The sequence below is a fragment of the Haematobia irritans genome, chromosome 1 (genome assembly GCF_050003625.1).
Source record: "Haematobia irritans isolate KBUSLIRL chromosome 1, ASM5000362v1, whole genome shotgun sequence".
NCBI lineage: Eukaryota > Metazoa > Arthropoda > Insecta > Diptera > Muscidae > Haematobia > Haematobia irritans.
In genome coordinates, this window is record NC_134397.1 from 219,314,766 (window position 1) to 219,332,459 (window position 17,694).

General features: G+C 26.9%; 1 protein-coding gene across 2 annotated transcripts in view; it reads left to right on the forward strand.

Annotated features, from left to right (window-relative positions):
• Window positions 1-17,694, forward strand: part of Scp2 (Sarcoplasmic calcium-binding protein 2) — a 160,132-nt gene that overhangs the window by 53,874 nt on the left and 88,564 nt on the right. For both annotated transcript variants that reach the window (XM_075292822.1, XM_075292821.1), the window contains one exon: window positions 8,085-8,207. In XM_075292822.1, coding sequence (XP_075148937.1) covers window positions 8,150-8,207 — 58 coding nt within the window. In that variant the 5' untranslated portion in view covers window positions 8,085-8,149. The remainder of the gene's footprint in view (window positions 1-8,084; window positions 8,208-17,694) is intronic.

Here is a 17,694-nt window from a genome sequence, read left to right on the forward strand (position 1 = left end):
GGCGGTGATCACGAATTAATTGCCTTCTCACTTTGTGTAGGAGATATGAGTGGACAAATTTAATTTGCCCTTAAATTATGATATTATATTTAAAAAATTAAAATTTAATGAATTTTTTGAATTATCAGTTCTGGTTAATTTTCTCTATTGTGAATTTTTATTTCCATATATTTAGCTGAATTGTTATCGAGTGAATTTTATTGTGAATTGTCAATTAAACGAAAATTAGAATCATAGGTTTGATAGATAGAATATCGTTTGAATTTGGTTCTGTTTTACTTTGTATCCATCAAGGTGAGCATCCATTTGATCTCTTCTCTTCGTAATAAAACACACGATACCCATACTTATACCCTTTTTATACCCTCCACCATAGGATTGGGGTATATTAACTTTGTCATTCCGTTTGCAACACATCGAAATATTGCTCTAAGACCCCATAAAGTATATATATCCTGAGTCGTGGTGAAATTCTGAATCGATCTGAGCATGTCCGTCCGTCCGTCTGTTGAAATCACGCTAACTTCCGAACGAAACAAGCTATCGACTTGAAACTTGGCACAAGTAGTTGTTATTGATTTAAGTCGGATGGTATTGCAAATGGGCCATATCGCTCCACTTTCACGTATAGCCCCCATATAAACGGACCCCCAAATTTGGCTTGCAGACCCTCTAAGAGAAGCAAATTTCATCCGATACGGCTGAAATTTGGTACAAGGTGTTACTATATGGTCTCTAACAACCATGCAAAAATTGGTCAATATTGGTCCACTTTTACGTATAGCCCCCATATAAAGGGACCCTTAGATTTGGCTTGTGGAGCCTCTAACAGAAGCATATTTCATCCGATCCGCCTGAAATTTGATACATGGTGTTGGTATATGGTCTTTAATAACCATGCAAAAATTGGTCCACATCGGTCCATAATTATATATAGCCCCCATATAAACCGATCCTCAGATTTGACTTGCGGAGCCTCAAAGAGAAGCAAATTTCATCCGATCCGGCTGAAATTTGGTACATGGTATTGGTATATGATCTCTAACAACCGTGCAAAAATTGGTCCACATCGGTTTATAATTATATATAGCCCCCATATAAAACGTTCTCCAGATTTGACCTCCGGAGCCTCTTGGAGGAGCAAAATTCATCCGATCCCGTTCAAATTAGGAACGTGGTGTTAGTATACGGTCGCTAATAACCATACCAAAATTGGTCCAATCACACAAAAATTGGTCCATATCGGTTCATAATCATGGTTTCCACTAGAGCCAAAAATAATCTACCAAAATTTTATTTATATAGAAATTTTGTCAAAATTTTATTTCTATAGAAAGTTTTGTCAAAATTTGATTTCTAGAGAAAAATTTGTTAAAATTCTATTCGGTTCATAATAAAATTTTTTTTATTTTTATTTCTATAGAAAATTTTGTTCAAATTTTATTCGGTTCATAATCATGGTTGCCACTCGAGCCAAAAATAATCTACCAATATGTTATTTCTATGTTAAAATTTTATTTCTGCAGAAATTTTTGTCAAAATTTTCTTTCTATAGAAAATTTTTTCAAAATTTTTATTTCTATAGAAAATTTTGTCAAAATTTTTATTTCTATAGAAAATTTTGTGAAAATTTTATTTCTATAGAAAATTTTGTTAAAGTTTTATTTCTGTAGAAAATTTTGTCAAAATTTTATGTCTACTTTGTCAAACTGAATTATATACGTATTGGATCGATCTTTTTTGATTTAATATATACCACGTATGGACTTACATACAATTTAGAAGATGGTGTTAGGAGGTTTTAAGATACCTTGCCATCGGCAAGCGTTACCGCAACTTAAGTAATTCGATTGTGGATGGCAGTGTTTAGAAGAAGTTTCTACGCAATCCATGATGGAGGGTACATAAGCTTCGGCCTGACCGAACTTATGGCCGTATATACTTGTTTTTTATTTTTTTGCTTGATTCATTTAAATTAACAAAAAAAAAATATATTAAAATAATTATTTAAAATTCCATTTAATATTTTGAAATAGAAAAATTATTTAATTATATTTTATCCTTTACATGGGTAAAATTAAAAAAAAAAAAATAAGTTCAACAAGCATAAGTACGTATCAAATAGTTGCTGTTTTTATTATTGGGTATATTATTAGGTACTTTGCCGTTAAAGTGATTTTAGTTTCTCGCAATTCCATCATCGTGTCATTCATTGAGGGCGACATTCCACAATTTAACTGAAAGTATTTTCTTCCCAAAAACATGTTACTGTCTTCCACGAAGTGGAAGACAGTAACATGTTTATTTGAATTGTTCTTGACTCAGTACATCCAGTAGTTAAGAGTTTATTGTTATCCACTTTTACGAGCTGACATTTAATGCATATGCATTTCGAGAAAATGGAAATTGTCTCGAAATCATTTTGCTTTTCATTTATTCAAGTTTTTTATGCCGTTAATTTTAAAGATGTATTCCCTTGATGTTATTTGCTGAAAGTTTAAAGTCGTATCCCGAAAAATATTAATGTACTAAGTGCATAAAATTTTACAGGTTGACATGAAAAAAGCAGTCCTTCATAACTGTTTTATTAACCAAAAAAAGTATTTTGCGCTGTGATTTCATTGACATTTTAAACATGTTTTTTTAATTTTTCTTGTATACATATATTGTATACGTTCGATAGTTAAATATGTAGTGTATCGCCTTTCGAAGTAGAAGAAAAATCGTAATCTTAATATTATTCCTAATTTTATTTTAATTTGAAATCTTAAAAATTTATCATAGTGCTTTTATACCCTCCACCATAGGATGGGGGGTATATTAACTTTGTCATTCCGTTTGTAACACATCGAAATATTGACCCCATAGTGTATATATCTTTTGGGTCATGGTGAAATTCTGAATCGATCTAAGCATGTCCGTCTGTTGGAATCACGCTAACTTCCGAACGAAACAAGCTATCGATTTGAAACTTGGCACAAGTAGTTGTTATTGATCTAGGTCAGATGGTATTGCAAATGGGCCATATCGGACCACTTTTACGTATAGCCCCCATATAAACCGACGCTCAGATTTGGCTTGCGGAGCCTCTTGGAGGAGCAAAATTCATCTGATCCGTTTTAAATTTGGTACATGGTGTTAGTATATGGTCTCTAACAACCATGCAAAAATTGGTCCATATCGGTCCATAATTATATATAGCGCACATATAAACCGATCTCCCGATTTGGCTTGCGGAGCCTCTAAGAGAAGCAAATTTCATCTAATGTGGCTAAAATTTGGTACATGGTGTTAGTATATGGTCTCCAACAACCATGCAAAAATAGATCCACATCGGTCCATAATTATATATAGCGCACATATAAACCGATCCCCAGATTTGACCTCCGGAACTTCATGGATGAGCAAAATTCTTCCAATTCGATTTAAATTTGGTACATGGTGTTAGTATATGGTTTCTAAGAACCATGCAAAAATTGATCCACATCGGTCCATAATAATATATAGCGCACATATAAACCGATCCCCAGATTTGACCTCCGGAACCTCATGGATGAGCAAAATTCTTCCGATTCGGTTGAAATTTGGTACACGGTGTTAGTATATGGTCTCTAACAACCATGCAGGAATTGGTCCATATCAGTCCATAATTATATGTAGCCTCCATATAAACCGATCCCCATATTTGACCTCAGGAGCCCCATGGATGAGCAAAATTCATCCGATTCGTTTGAAATTTGGTACGTGGTGTTAGTATATGGTTTCTAACAACCATGCAGGAATTGTCCATATCAGTCTATAATTATATATAGCCCCCATATAAACCGATAACCAGATTTGACCTCCGGAGCCCCTTGGAAGAGCAAAAATTCATTTCATTTATTCGCTCAATTTTGTAATTTAAAGTCATAAGGCCGATGCAAGATAAATTACAATAGAACTACTCAAAAAATATAATATAAACATTTTATGAATAATATAATGGCTTAAAATTAAAAGGTAAATAGTTAAATAATAAAAATATTGACCAAAAAAATACAAAAACAAAAAATTACAATAAATTCGCCCGATCCGGTTGAAATTTGGTACGTGGTGTTAGTATATGGTCTCTAACAACCATGCAAAAATTGGTCCATACCGGTCTTAATTTTATATGCAGAGCTGCATATAAAATGCAGAGCTCTTGGAGGAACAAAATTTATCCGATCCGGTTTAAATTTGGTATATGGTGAAATTTGGTACATTGCGTTAGTATATGGCTGCTAACAACCGTGCCAAAATTGGTCCATATCGGTCTATAGTTATATATATCCGATCCCCAAATATAATCTACCAAAATTTTATTTCTATAGAAAATTTTTGTCAAAATTGTATTACTATACAAAATTTTGTCAAAATTGTATTACTATACAAAATTTTGTCAAAATTGTATTACTATACAAAATTTTGTCAAGACTTTATTATTATAGAACATTTTGACAAAATTTTATTACTGTAGAAAATTTTGTGAAAATTTTATTACTATACAAGATTTTATTTCTATAGAAAATTTTGTCAAAATTTTATTTCGGTAAACAATTTTGTGAATATTTTATTACTATACAAAATATTGTCAAGATTTTATTTCTATCGACAATTTTATTAAAATTTTATTTCTACACTGAAAAAAACAGTGAACCCACCAAGAAGAAAACTTTCGGTTAATTTTAGAAAATGTTGAATATTTGTAGAAAATTTTAACTAAACAGTATTACTACCGTTGGCATCACGCCGATGTCATAAAAATAAGTAAATATTTTTCGACAAATTCAAGAAAATTTATTAGACATAACTAAGTTTTTTCACTTGTTAAAAAAAATTTTGTAGTTTGAAGGAAAAACTTGGAGTTCAAAATTGCAAGAATGTCTTTAGTGACATACGAAGTTCATGATGGACACATTTTTGGCAAAATTTACAAATTTAAAACAATTCTGAACTATTTTGTGGAAGACACGAATTTAGTTAATCTTTATGCTTCATTTGAGTATATTTTTTCCCCGGGTTTAGTTAATTTAACTAACGTACATAAAAAATTATTAGAGTAAAGAAAACTTTCTCCAAACATAATAATTCTATGAACTAAAATAAAGTTAAATTGGTTTTAGTGAAATAGAGAGTTCAATTTTTTTTGAGTGTATAGAAAATTTTTCCAAAATTTTATTTTTATAGAAAATTTCCCAAAAATTTATTAGTATACAAAATTTTGTCAAGATTTTATTTCTATAGAAAATTTTGTCAAAATTTTATTTTTATAGAAAATTTCGTCAAAATTTTATTTCTATACACATTTTTTTTCAAGATTTTATTTCTATAGAAAATTTTGTCAACATTGTATTGCTATAGAAAATTTTGTCAAAATTTTATTTCTATAAACAATTTTGTGAAAATTTTATTACTATACAAAATTTTGTCAAGGTTTTATTTCTATAGACAATTTTGTCAAAATTTTATTTCTAAAGAAAATTTTGTCAAAATTTTATTTTTATAGAAAATTTCCCAAAATTTTATTACTATACAAAATTTTGTCAAGATTTTATTTTTATAGAAAATTTTGTCAAAATGTTACTTTACAGAAAATTTCGTCAAAATTTTATTTCTATAGAAAATTATTACTATAGGAAATTTTGTCAAAATTTTATTACTATAGAAAATTTTGTCAAAATTTTATTACTGTAGAAAATTTTGTGAAAATTTTATTACTATACAAAATTTTGTCAAGATTTTATTTCTATAGAAAATTTTTTCAACATTATATTGCTATAGAAAATTTTTCAAAATTTTATTTCTGTAGAAAATTTTTTCAAAATTTTATTTTTATAGAAAATTTCGTCAAAATTTTATTACTATACCAGATTTTGTCAAGATTTTATTTCTATAGAAAATTTTGTCAAAATTTTATTTCTATAGAAAATTTCGTCAAATTTTATTACTATACACAATTTTGTCTAGATTTTGTTTCTATAGAAAATTTTTTATTTTTTATATTTATAGAAAATTTTTATCAAAATTTTATTACTCTACAAGATTTTGTCAAGATTTTATTTCTATAGAAAATTTTGTCAAAATTTTATTTCTATAGAAAATTTTGTCAAAATTTTATTTTTATAGAAAATTTCGTCAAAATTTTATTTCTATAGAAAATTTTGTCAAAATTTTATTTCTATAGAAAATTTTGTCAAAATTTTATTTCTATACAAAATTTTGTCAAGATTTTATTTCTGTAAAAAATTTTGTTAACATTGTATTGCTATAGAAAATTTTGTCAAAATTTTATTTCTATAGAAAATTTTGTCAAAATTTTATTTCTATAGAAAATTTTGTCAAAATTTTATTTTTATAGAAAATTTTGTCAAAATTTTATTTCTATAGAAAATTTTGTCGAAATTTTATTTTTATAGAAAATTTCGTCAAATTTTATTACTATACAAAATTTTGTCAAGATTTTGTTTCTATAGAAAATTTTTTATTTTTTATTTTTATAGAAAATTTTTATCAAAATTTTATTACTCTACAAGATTTTGTCAAGATTTATTTTCTATAGAAAATTTTGTCAAAATTTTATTTCTATAGAAAATTTTGTCAAAATTTTATTTTTATAGAAAATTTCGTCAAAATTTTATTTCTATAGCAAATTTTGTCAAACTGAATTATATACGACCTTTTTTTGGTTTAATATATACCCCATATGGACTAATTTACAATTGAGAAGACGGTGTTAAGAAGATTTAAGATACCTTGCCATCGGCAAGTGTGATCGCATCCCAAGTAATTCGATTGTGGATGACAGCCTTTAGTACAAGTTTCTATGCAATCCATGGTGGAGGGTACATAAGATTCGCCATGGCCTAACTTACGGCCGTATATACTTGTTTCTCTTTACCTTTTAAATTTCAAATGCCAATAAATCTTTATAAAAGTGGTATAAATTGCCAACACTTTCCAATCAAAACCTAAATTGACCCTTACAAAAAGATATCAGTCATCCCATAAGCCCTATTTGAAAAATCAAAAGAAACCAAATCATTTTTAAATAAACCCCTTTTGACATCCCATGAGTTATTAGATGGCGCCTACATACATATCACTTAACGAACAAAATGTTATGCATCAAATACGATTTGATGTTAAAATCCCATATGAATACAAGGATTTCTTGATTTATGATATTTATCTTTTGGCACGTAGGTCATAGAGCCAATTACAATTAAGTTTCTTTTAAAAAATGTCGGTATTTTAATGAAAGGAAATACAAAACAATAAGTGATATACGCAAATTTATACAGCCTAAGAAGCCAAGTGAGATCGATAGCCACATATAGCCAAGCTATATATCTTTTATCGAAATAAATTTCCAATTGATGATTTCAAAGAAATAGAAAAAATTAATCAAATCTAATGTGAAGGACCTCTGCTATTCTCCTTTGAGATGTTGAGCGATATGCAATATATTCGATCCTAAACTGATGGAATATTTACAGGAATATGTATACAAATTTCTTTAGACTGACGGATAACACACAAAAAATAAAAAATATCAAAATATCAATTTTCTTGTCAATACGATTGAAATTATGTTTAAATTTGAGCTAACAACGTAATTTGTAAATACAATTATGATTTTAGTAATATTTTGTCACATTAGAAACCAATTTTGTTATATCAACAAAAATTTTGTTGAACTTAAAAATTTTCTTTAACAAAAATTATAATATTATTTTGGGTGAAGAATTAAATGGTGTATCCATAGGTGTACAAAAATTTCCCACTATAAGATTGAATTTATCTTAAAATTAAAAAAAAAAAACTTAAAGAAAAAGAAAATCTTAGATATTATAAAGATCAGGTATTTTAATTATACCTGATCATTATAATATATCCAGATTTCTTTTTTTTAATTTTTTTTTTTTCATTTTTCACTTTACTCTACCATTCATTTATAAATATATGCCTTTATATGAGGCCTTATCTATATGTATAAACGTCACTACTTTATGGTAATTGGATTGTATTGATTTTGTTTTTTTTTTCTTTTTGTCTCTTTGCAGTATTTTCTTCGCTTCCTCTTTGATATTTTTTTGCTGTCAACCACAAATAAAAACCCTATATCAATATGTCCATCTCTGATTTCCGCAAAAAGAAGTTGTTGTTCTTGTTCAATGTGTTCTTTGGTGAGTAATCAATATTTATTTTAATAATATAATTTATTTTATCAATTGATGTTTTAATTATAAAAATATGAAAATGTCAGTGGTGTGGTATTGCAAAAGATTTTTTCTTGTAAATACAAAGAAGGAAGGTTGAATTATACATCAAAGATAAACTTTTAAAATATCTCAATAAAAAAGAGCTTCCAAAAATAGTTTTGCTCTCCAACGTTTTAGGCGAAAGTATTGTAAATTGGCATAATCTTCAATGAAGTTTACATGGACTTGTTATAGTTGTAAGCGTAGAAAGGCCCTGCAGAAAAAATTTAGATTCTCATAGAATTTTAAACAAGTATATACAGCAGTAAGTTCGGCCGGGCCGAATCTTAAATACCCACCACCATGAATCAAATATTATTATCAAAAAGTAAAATCGGGAGATCGGGCTATATGGGGACTATGGACCGATACTCACCATTTTTGACACACCTCTTTGTGGTTCTAAAATACCTCTAGATTTCCAATTTCAGGCAAATTGGATAACAACTACGAATTATAGTAGCCCAAGAAGTAATATATGGAGATCGATCTAAATTGGGGCTATAGCAAAACGTGGACCGATACTCACCAGTTTCGGCGAGCTTCTTTATGGTCATACAATACCTCTAGAGTTCCAATTTCAGGTAAATTGGATAAAAGCTACGGTCTGGAGATCGGTCTATATTGAGGCTATATCAAAACATGGACCGATACTCACAAGTTTTGGCCCACTTCTTTATAGTCCTAAAGAACCTTTAGATTTCCAATTTCAGGTAAATTGCATAACAACTACGATTTATATAAGCCCGAGAAGTAATATCTGGAGATCGGTCTATATTGAGGCTATATCAAAACATGGACCGATACTCACCATTTTTGGCCCACCTCTTCATAAAACATCTAAATTGGAGCTAAAGCAAAACACGAACCGATACTCACAGTTGTTTGCACACTTCTCTATGGACCTAAAATAACTCTAGGTTTTCAATTTCAGGAGAATTGGATAAAAACTACGGATTCTAGAAGCCCAAGAATAAAATATGGTGATCGGTCTATATGGGGGCTATACCAAAACATGGGCCGATACTCACGATACTTGACACACCTCTTTATGTTTCAAAAGTACCTCTAGATTTCCAATTCATGGTTTCTATAAGCCCAAGAAGTAAACTCGGGAGATCAATCTTTATGGGGGCTATACCAGAACATGAACCAGGGCTGCCAATTTTGCCGATTTATCGGCATTTCGAAGATTTTTTAGTCAAAAAATAGCAAATGCCGATTTTTCGATTTTTGCCCCAAAAATGACGATATTAGCTCGGTTAAAAAATTTGGACTAGAAACGGTTCGTTTACACAATTAGAGCCAGCAAATGAGAGAATTCAATTGAAAATAGTAAGATAGAGAAATTGCAAGTTTTTGCTAGAGATTTCACACATGTAGGAGATATACCTCATTTTATCTTACATTTACAGTGTTATTATCACGGTTATCACTCTTGCCAAAAATATACCAACAAAATATGAAGAAAATTTTATCAAAAATCTACCAAATTACAAAAATATCTTGAAGTTGTTGATCAAATGGTTAGTATATATCAAAATTTTGTTTTATACGAAAGAAATGTTTAATATGGAATTTATAGAAAATTTTGTTAACATTTTATTTCTACAGAAAATGTTGTCAAAATTTTATTTCTATAGAAAATTTTGTCAGAATTTTATTTCTATAGAAAATTTTGTCAGAATTTTATTTCTATAGCAAATTTTGCAAAATTTTATTTCTATAAAAAGTTGTTCAAGTTTTATTTCAATCGTAAATTTTGGCAAAATTTTATTTGTATAGAAAATTTTGTCAAAATTTTATTTCTATAGAAAATGTTGTCGAAATTTTATTTCTATAAAAAATTTTGTCAAAATTTTATTTCTATAAAAAATTTTGTCAAAATTTTATTTCTATAAAAAATTTTGTCAAATCTTTATTTCTATAGAAAATTTTGTCAAATCTTTACTTCTATAGAAAATTTTGTCAAAATGTTATTTCTACAGTAAATTTTGTCAAAATTTAATTTCTGTATAAAATTTTGTCAAAATTTTATTTCTACAGAAAATTTTGTCAAAATTTAATTTCTGTAGAAATTTTTGTCAAAATTTTATTTCTATAGAAAATTTTGTCAAAATTTTATTTCTATAGAAAATGTTGTCAAAATTTTATTTCTATAAAAAATTTTGTCAAAATTTTATTTCTATAAAAAATTTTGTCAAATCTTTATTTCTATAGAAAATTTTGTCAAAATTATATTTGTATAGAAAGTTTTGTCAAAATTTTATTTCTATAGAAAATTTTGTCAAATCTTTATTTCTATAGAAAATTTTGTCAAATCTTTATTTCTATAGAAAATTGTGTCAAAATTGTATTTCCATAGAAAATTTTGTCAAAATTTTATTTCTATAAAAAATTTTGTCAACATTTTATTTCTATAGAAAACTTTCTCAAGCCTTTATATCTGTAGAAATTTTTTGCACATTTTTATTTCTATAGAATATTCTTGCAAACATTTATTTCTATAGAACATTTTTGGCAATTATTTTCTATAGTAAATTTTTGCAAAAATGTATTTTTATGAACATTTTTGCAAAACTATATTTCTAAGAAAATTTTGCAAAATTTTATTTTTAATAAAATTTTTGCAAATTGTCAAATTTTGGAAAATCGGGCAACACATATGTAAATATTGAAGATCTTTATTTTTATTTTTAAATAAAAAACTTACTGAATTAAAACTATATATTAAAAAATATTTTTTATATTATTTTTGGTATTGCAGGCATTGCATTGCATAAACATGTTTTTTTATTTTGTTTTTATACAAGACTGAATTCATTATGATTTTGTTGTTAATATGCATAGTTGTGTTAATTTTCTGTTCTTTATATGAAATAAATATTTTTGTTTTTAACCATAAATTTAGTTTGGTTTTAATATTATTAACATTGCAGATTTTTTTTTTTTACGATTTTTAAAATGGAAGTGACGATTATGACGATTTTTTCGGAAAAAACTGACGATTATTCTTGAAATTTTATTGGCAGCCCTGACATGGACCGATACTATCAATTTTTGGCACACCTCTTTGTGGTCCTAAAATACCTCTAGATTTCCAATTTCAGGCAATTTGCATAAAAACTACGGTTTCTATAAACCCAAGACCTCAAATCGGGAGGGCAGTTTGTATGGGGAATATATCAAAACCTGGACCGATATAGCCCATCTTCTAACATGACCTGTCTGCAGTCAAAATATGAGTTTGTGCAAAATTTCAGCACGATTGCGTTATTATTGAAGACTGTAGCGTGATTACAACAGTCAGACAGACAGCCAGACAGACGGACATGGTTATATCGCCTTAGAATTTCTCCCTGATCGGAAATCGATATTTCGATGTGTTACAAACGGAATGACAAACTTATTATGCCCCCATCACCATTCTATGGTGGTATGTATAAAAAAAACTGTTGTAATGGTGGTGCGTATACGTTATCGATCATTCCATAGAGCAACACTCATACGCTACAGTGTACTTGAAATTCCTTAAAATCGCAATAAAGCCCTCATTTTTGGTGCAACTATTACTGGAACTAAATTCTTCAGGCATCTTCAACCTTCTCCTCCTGTACGCCTACAACCATTTGTTGACTCTAATTTTATAATATCCTTTCTACAAAATACCCCTAATACTTGCCATTTAACAAAATAGGCTTTATTCTATGACTTTTTGGCACAGACAATATTTATTAACTGCATTATTCTTTTAACAAATGTTGGACTACTAGCATTGTCTTGAAATGTAGACTACCTCCTTTCTGCGATTGGCTCTCCATTTGGCTACCATCCAACAAAGAAAGAAAAAAGGCGAACAATTTGAACTACTATTTTGTTTGGTAATAGATTTATGGTATTACAGATAAACATGTAATTTGTAGGAACACATTTGTTCGACTACTTCAAATTGAAAGAAATGACAAAATCAGAATTCTACAAAACCTAACGAGCAGAAAAACCAAATACACACCAAAAAAAGTAAATAAATTTTATCTCAAACAATCAAGGCCGGAAATAGCAGAACTAAAGACTCGGGAGCAGAGATAGGTAGATGGTCAGATGGTGTATATATATACTGAAATGCCATGGAGAAAATAATTTCCGGTTTTCTATAAGAAACGGACAATGTTATAGGAATTTCAAGATTTGTTTTTTCCTATCTTCTTTACTCTTGAATCCTGTTTGTGGCTGTGAATTCAGACAACTGCTGCGCTCACTTACTACAAACTCATAACACAAACACACACACCTATGCATGTTTCATATACTCCTTTACTTTCATATAAGCCATAACCCCCTTTGGACAGTATACTACATTCGGTCCATGTCTGTGTGTGTGCGGATATAGCCTTTGTGTATGTTTATGGATAAACTGTCATTCACAGGAAATCCATTGGAAACCACAATGTTGAACTATCGGGGGAAATTAAATTAACTTAAACTCTGACCACAATGAGAAAATTTCCATGCATTGTGAACTAAATTCCCTGCCATTTTGCCAATTAATGTGTGTATCGATAAATTATTAATTCCACATCTGCGACTATGAATTTCATTATATTATGTTGGGTGGACATTGACAAAGGACCTTGCTAAAGCTATCTGAGTGTTCAAGTGCGTCTGATTATTAGATAAATGACATTTGTGTGCCCACATATTATGATGGTGATGATGTCGTTACATGTGTCCGCATATTTGTAACACCTAATGAGCCATACTGGTAATTCACAGTCCACATTATTTGCAAATGTATTATGCCATTGTGTTAAGTACAATGATTATTGCATTAACTGAACCCGAAGCATCAGCTGCCATGACATGGATATGAAATTCGGCGAAAGTACTAATTTATTGGTCAACATCATTTAGAGAATTTCCATTTAAAAATTCCATCAAATGGTATTTATAGAAAAACTATATTTTCTAAATTGAAGCAACATGGTATTCAAGGTCTCTGTATGTTAAATTATTAAATTTCGAATAAAACTTTCACTTTCGAATAACAGAAAAACGTACAATCTAATTGGAACATTTATGGATGTATCTATAGTTTGGCGTTTAAATAGTGAGCTCACAAGTACCATACATGAGTACAATGTTTAAATGAATAACATTTTTAAGAAAAATCGTCTTAATCATAATGAAAACATAATCCTTCTAAACTACTTGGCATACGTTTACCAATTACTTAAAAATTCATCTAACAAACTATGCATATTACCCCAAAATACATATTTTCATTTTATATTTAATAATCCAGCATCTATTCTTGCCAAATTATTTCACCAAAGAAGCAATAACTTAGCTTGCAAAGACTGTTGATGGCATATGCCTTCATTTAATTTGCCTTGAAATATTACCCAAATTTTCTATATGGCTCAGAACAGTCCAAGTCCTCAATAAAGTAAAGGTTAGCTGGACATTGGAGTGTTCAATGAAGCACAAATTATATATAAGTCTATTCAATAATAGATAGATTTATGAATGCTTGAAGCCATAATGGTATGTAACAATAATAAATCTCTGCATATGCCTATAAGTATGCAACAAAAATTTTTGTTTGCATTTTTTTTTTTGTACCTTAAAACCATAATTTTATGGAATTTTAAGAATATTACAAACGAACCTGTATTGGGTGAATTGAAGTTCATTGTTAGTAATTGTAAGAGTTCTAGTAAATTTTAATAGAATCTCTAAAAATCAAATTTTACTTAAATTTCCTTTAAATACACACAAAAAAATTTTGGGGTTTTCATTATACAAAAAAAAAACATTGTAAAAATAAAGAAATTATAGGCTGCAACACCCTCTATTTGATACCTTTATTACCATTGTGCTACCTTTTATAATTTTTTTATAGTCATTAGTTTTCGTAAATTCTGATCCCTAATCCCTTACAGATGTGATTACCATAAATCGCAAAATTTTCTATATAAATAAAATTTTGGCAAAATTTTCTCTAGAAATAAAATATTGACAAAATTTTCAATAGAAATAAAATATTCACAAAGTTTTCTAGAAAAAATAAAATTTTATAGAAATTTTTTTGTAGAAATAAATTTTCACAAAATATCTATAAAAATAAATTTTTCTATAGAAATAAAATTTTGTGTAGAAATAAAATTTTGACAAAATTTTCTGAAGAAATAAAGTTTTAGCAAAATTTTATATCGAAATAAAATATTAACAAAATTTTTTATAGAAATAAAATTTTGGCAAAATTTTTTATAGGAATAAAAATTTGACAAAATTTTCTATAGAAATAAAATGTTGATAACATTTTCTCTCTAAACGAAATTTTGACAATATTTTTAAAGAGATAAAATTTTGACAAAAATTTCTATAGAAATAAAATTTTGACAAAATTTTCTATAGGAATAAAATTTTGACAAAATTTGCTATTGAAGTGAAATTTTTACAAAATTTTCTATAGGAATAAAATTTAAAAAAATTGTTAAAGAGATAAAATTTTGATAAAACTTTCTATAGAGAAAAATTGCAAAATTTTCTATGGAAATAAAATTTTTACAAAATTTTCTATAGACATACAATTTTTAGAAAATTTTCTATAAAAATAAAATTTTGACAAAATTTTTATAGAAATAAAATTTTGACAAAATTTTCTATAAAAATAAAATTTTGACAAAATTTTATATCGAAATAAAAGTTTAACGAAATTTTCTATAGAAATGAAATTTTGACAAAATTTTCTATTGAAATAAAATTTTGACAAAGTTTTCTATAGAAATAAAATTTTAACAAAATTTTCTATAGAAATAACAATTTGACAAAATTTTTTTAGAAATACATTTTTGACAAAATATTCAATAGAAATAATTTTTTTGGCACAATTTTCTAGAGAAATAACAATTTGACAAAATTTTTTATAGAAATAAATTTTTCCATTTGTTTTGTTTTGTTATTGTTGGTTTTGTTCTTTAAGCATTGTTGTTGTTTTTTATTGCAGCTTAAAACCATACATTGACTAAACTACAAGTGTAGCTTAACCAACAGAGGAAAAGAATGTTTGTCAAATTTATTTGGGCAAAGCCCTATAGACTGCAAGATGGTTGGATGGACGCACGTTTCGGAATTACCACATTCCTCATCAGCATCCTCTACTTGCAGCAAAACTATCAACCAATTATCAGAATAAATTCAGGCAGTTTATTAAACCCAACAAAAACCACACTTGAACCCTCCGAAAAAAGGTTTTACATTGATAGCCGGCTTATGCCGAAATAAATTCGAAACAAACATATCTCTTTTCCTATGCCACTGTCAAATCATCGATTTGAATTCACATGGCTGGGTTTATTTTGAGCGTGCCTCCTCTTCTTTTTCCATTTGTTTTGTTTTGTTATTGTTGGTTTTGTGAAATAAATTTTTGACAAAATTTTCAATAGAAATAATTTTGTTTGGCACAATTTGCTAGAGAAATTAAAATTGGACAAAATTTGCTGTAGAAATAAAATTTTTTACAAAATTTTCTATAGAAAGAAAATTTTCTATAGAAAGAAAATTTTCTATAGAAATAAAATTTTTACAAAATTTTGTATAGAAATAAAATTTTGTGTAGAAATAAAATTTTGACAAAATTTTCTGAAGAAATAAAGGTTTAGCAAAATTTTCTATCGAAATAAAATATTAACAAAATTTTTTTATAGAAATAAAATTTTGGCAAAATTTTTTATAGATATAAAAATTTGACAAAATTTTCTATAGAAATAAAATGTTGGCAAACGTTTATATAGAAATAAAATGTTGATAACACTTTCTCTCGAAGCGAAATTTTGACAATATTTTTAAAGAGATAAAATTTTGACAAAAATTTCTATAGAAATAAAATTTTGACAAAATTTTCTATAGGAATAAAATTTTGACAAAATTTGCTATTGAAGTGAAATTTTTACAAAATTTTCTATAGGGAAAAATTGAAAAATTTTCTATGGTAATAAAATTTTGACAAAATTTTCTATAGACATACAATTTTTAGAAAATTTTCTATAGAAATAAAATTTTGACAGAATTTTCTATAAAAATACAATTTTGACAAAATTTTTATAGAAATTAAATTTTGACAAAATTTTCGATAGAAATAACAATTTGACAAAATTTTTTTAAAAATACATTTTTGACAAAATATTCAATAGAAATATTTTTTTTGGCACAATTTTCTAGAGAAATAACAATTTGACAAAATTTTTTATAGAAATAAATTTTTGACAAAATTTTCTATTGAAATAAAATTTTTGACAAAATTTTCTATAGAAATAAAATTTTAACAAAATTGTAGAGCAAGTATATTAAAATATTTCTTTTTTTTCTATTAAATTATCAAATTGAAAATATATGTTGTTTTAGGTTATTGAATTAGATAATCTTCTGCATGCATGTTCATTTTCAACAATATTTGACTTTTGTTTAATTTCATATAAAGGTCTTTAACCTGTTTTTGCCTTTAATAATATGTATCTTAAATGACATAGCTTATATTGCCAGCCAGTGTCTCATTTGTTGTAATATCTACTGTGATAAAATCTCATTAAATGAATTGTATTTAAAAATCAAATTAATAAAGAAGAATTTGAAAAATGAATGACAAAATTTTCAATAGAAATAATTTTGTTTGGCACAATTTTCTAGAGAAATAAAAATTCGACAAAATATTCTGTAGAAATAAAATTTTGACAAAATTTTCTATAGAACGAAAATTTTCTATAGAAATAAATAAAATTTTGACAAAATTTTCTATAGAAATAAAATTTTTACAAAATTTTGTATAGAAATAAAATTTTGACGGAATTTTCTATAAAAGTAAATTTTTGACAAAATTTTCTGTAGAAATAAAATGTTTACAACAATTTCTACAGAAATAAATTTTTTAAAAAAATTCTATAGAAATAAAATTTTGACAAAATGTTCTATAGAAATAACATTTTTACATTTCAGACATTTACAGACATATAATTTAACAAACGTTTCTATAAAAATAAAATTTTGACAAAATTTTCTATAGATATACAATTTTGACAAAATTTTCTATAGAAATAAAATTTTGACAAAATTTTCTATAGAAATAAAATTTTGATAAAATTTTCTATAGAAATAACATTTTGACAAGATTTTCTATAGAAACAAAATTTTTTATAAAAATAAAATTTTTGACAAATTTTCTATAAAAATAAAATGTTGATAAAATTTTCTATAGAAATAAAATTTTGACAAAATTTTCTATAGAAATAAAATTTTGACAATCTTTGCTATAGAAATAAAAATTTGACAAAAATTTTCTATAGAAACAAAATTTTAACATAATTTTCTATAAAAATAAAATTTTCTATAGAAATAACATGTTGACAGAATTTTC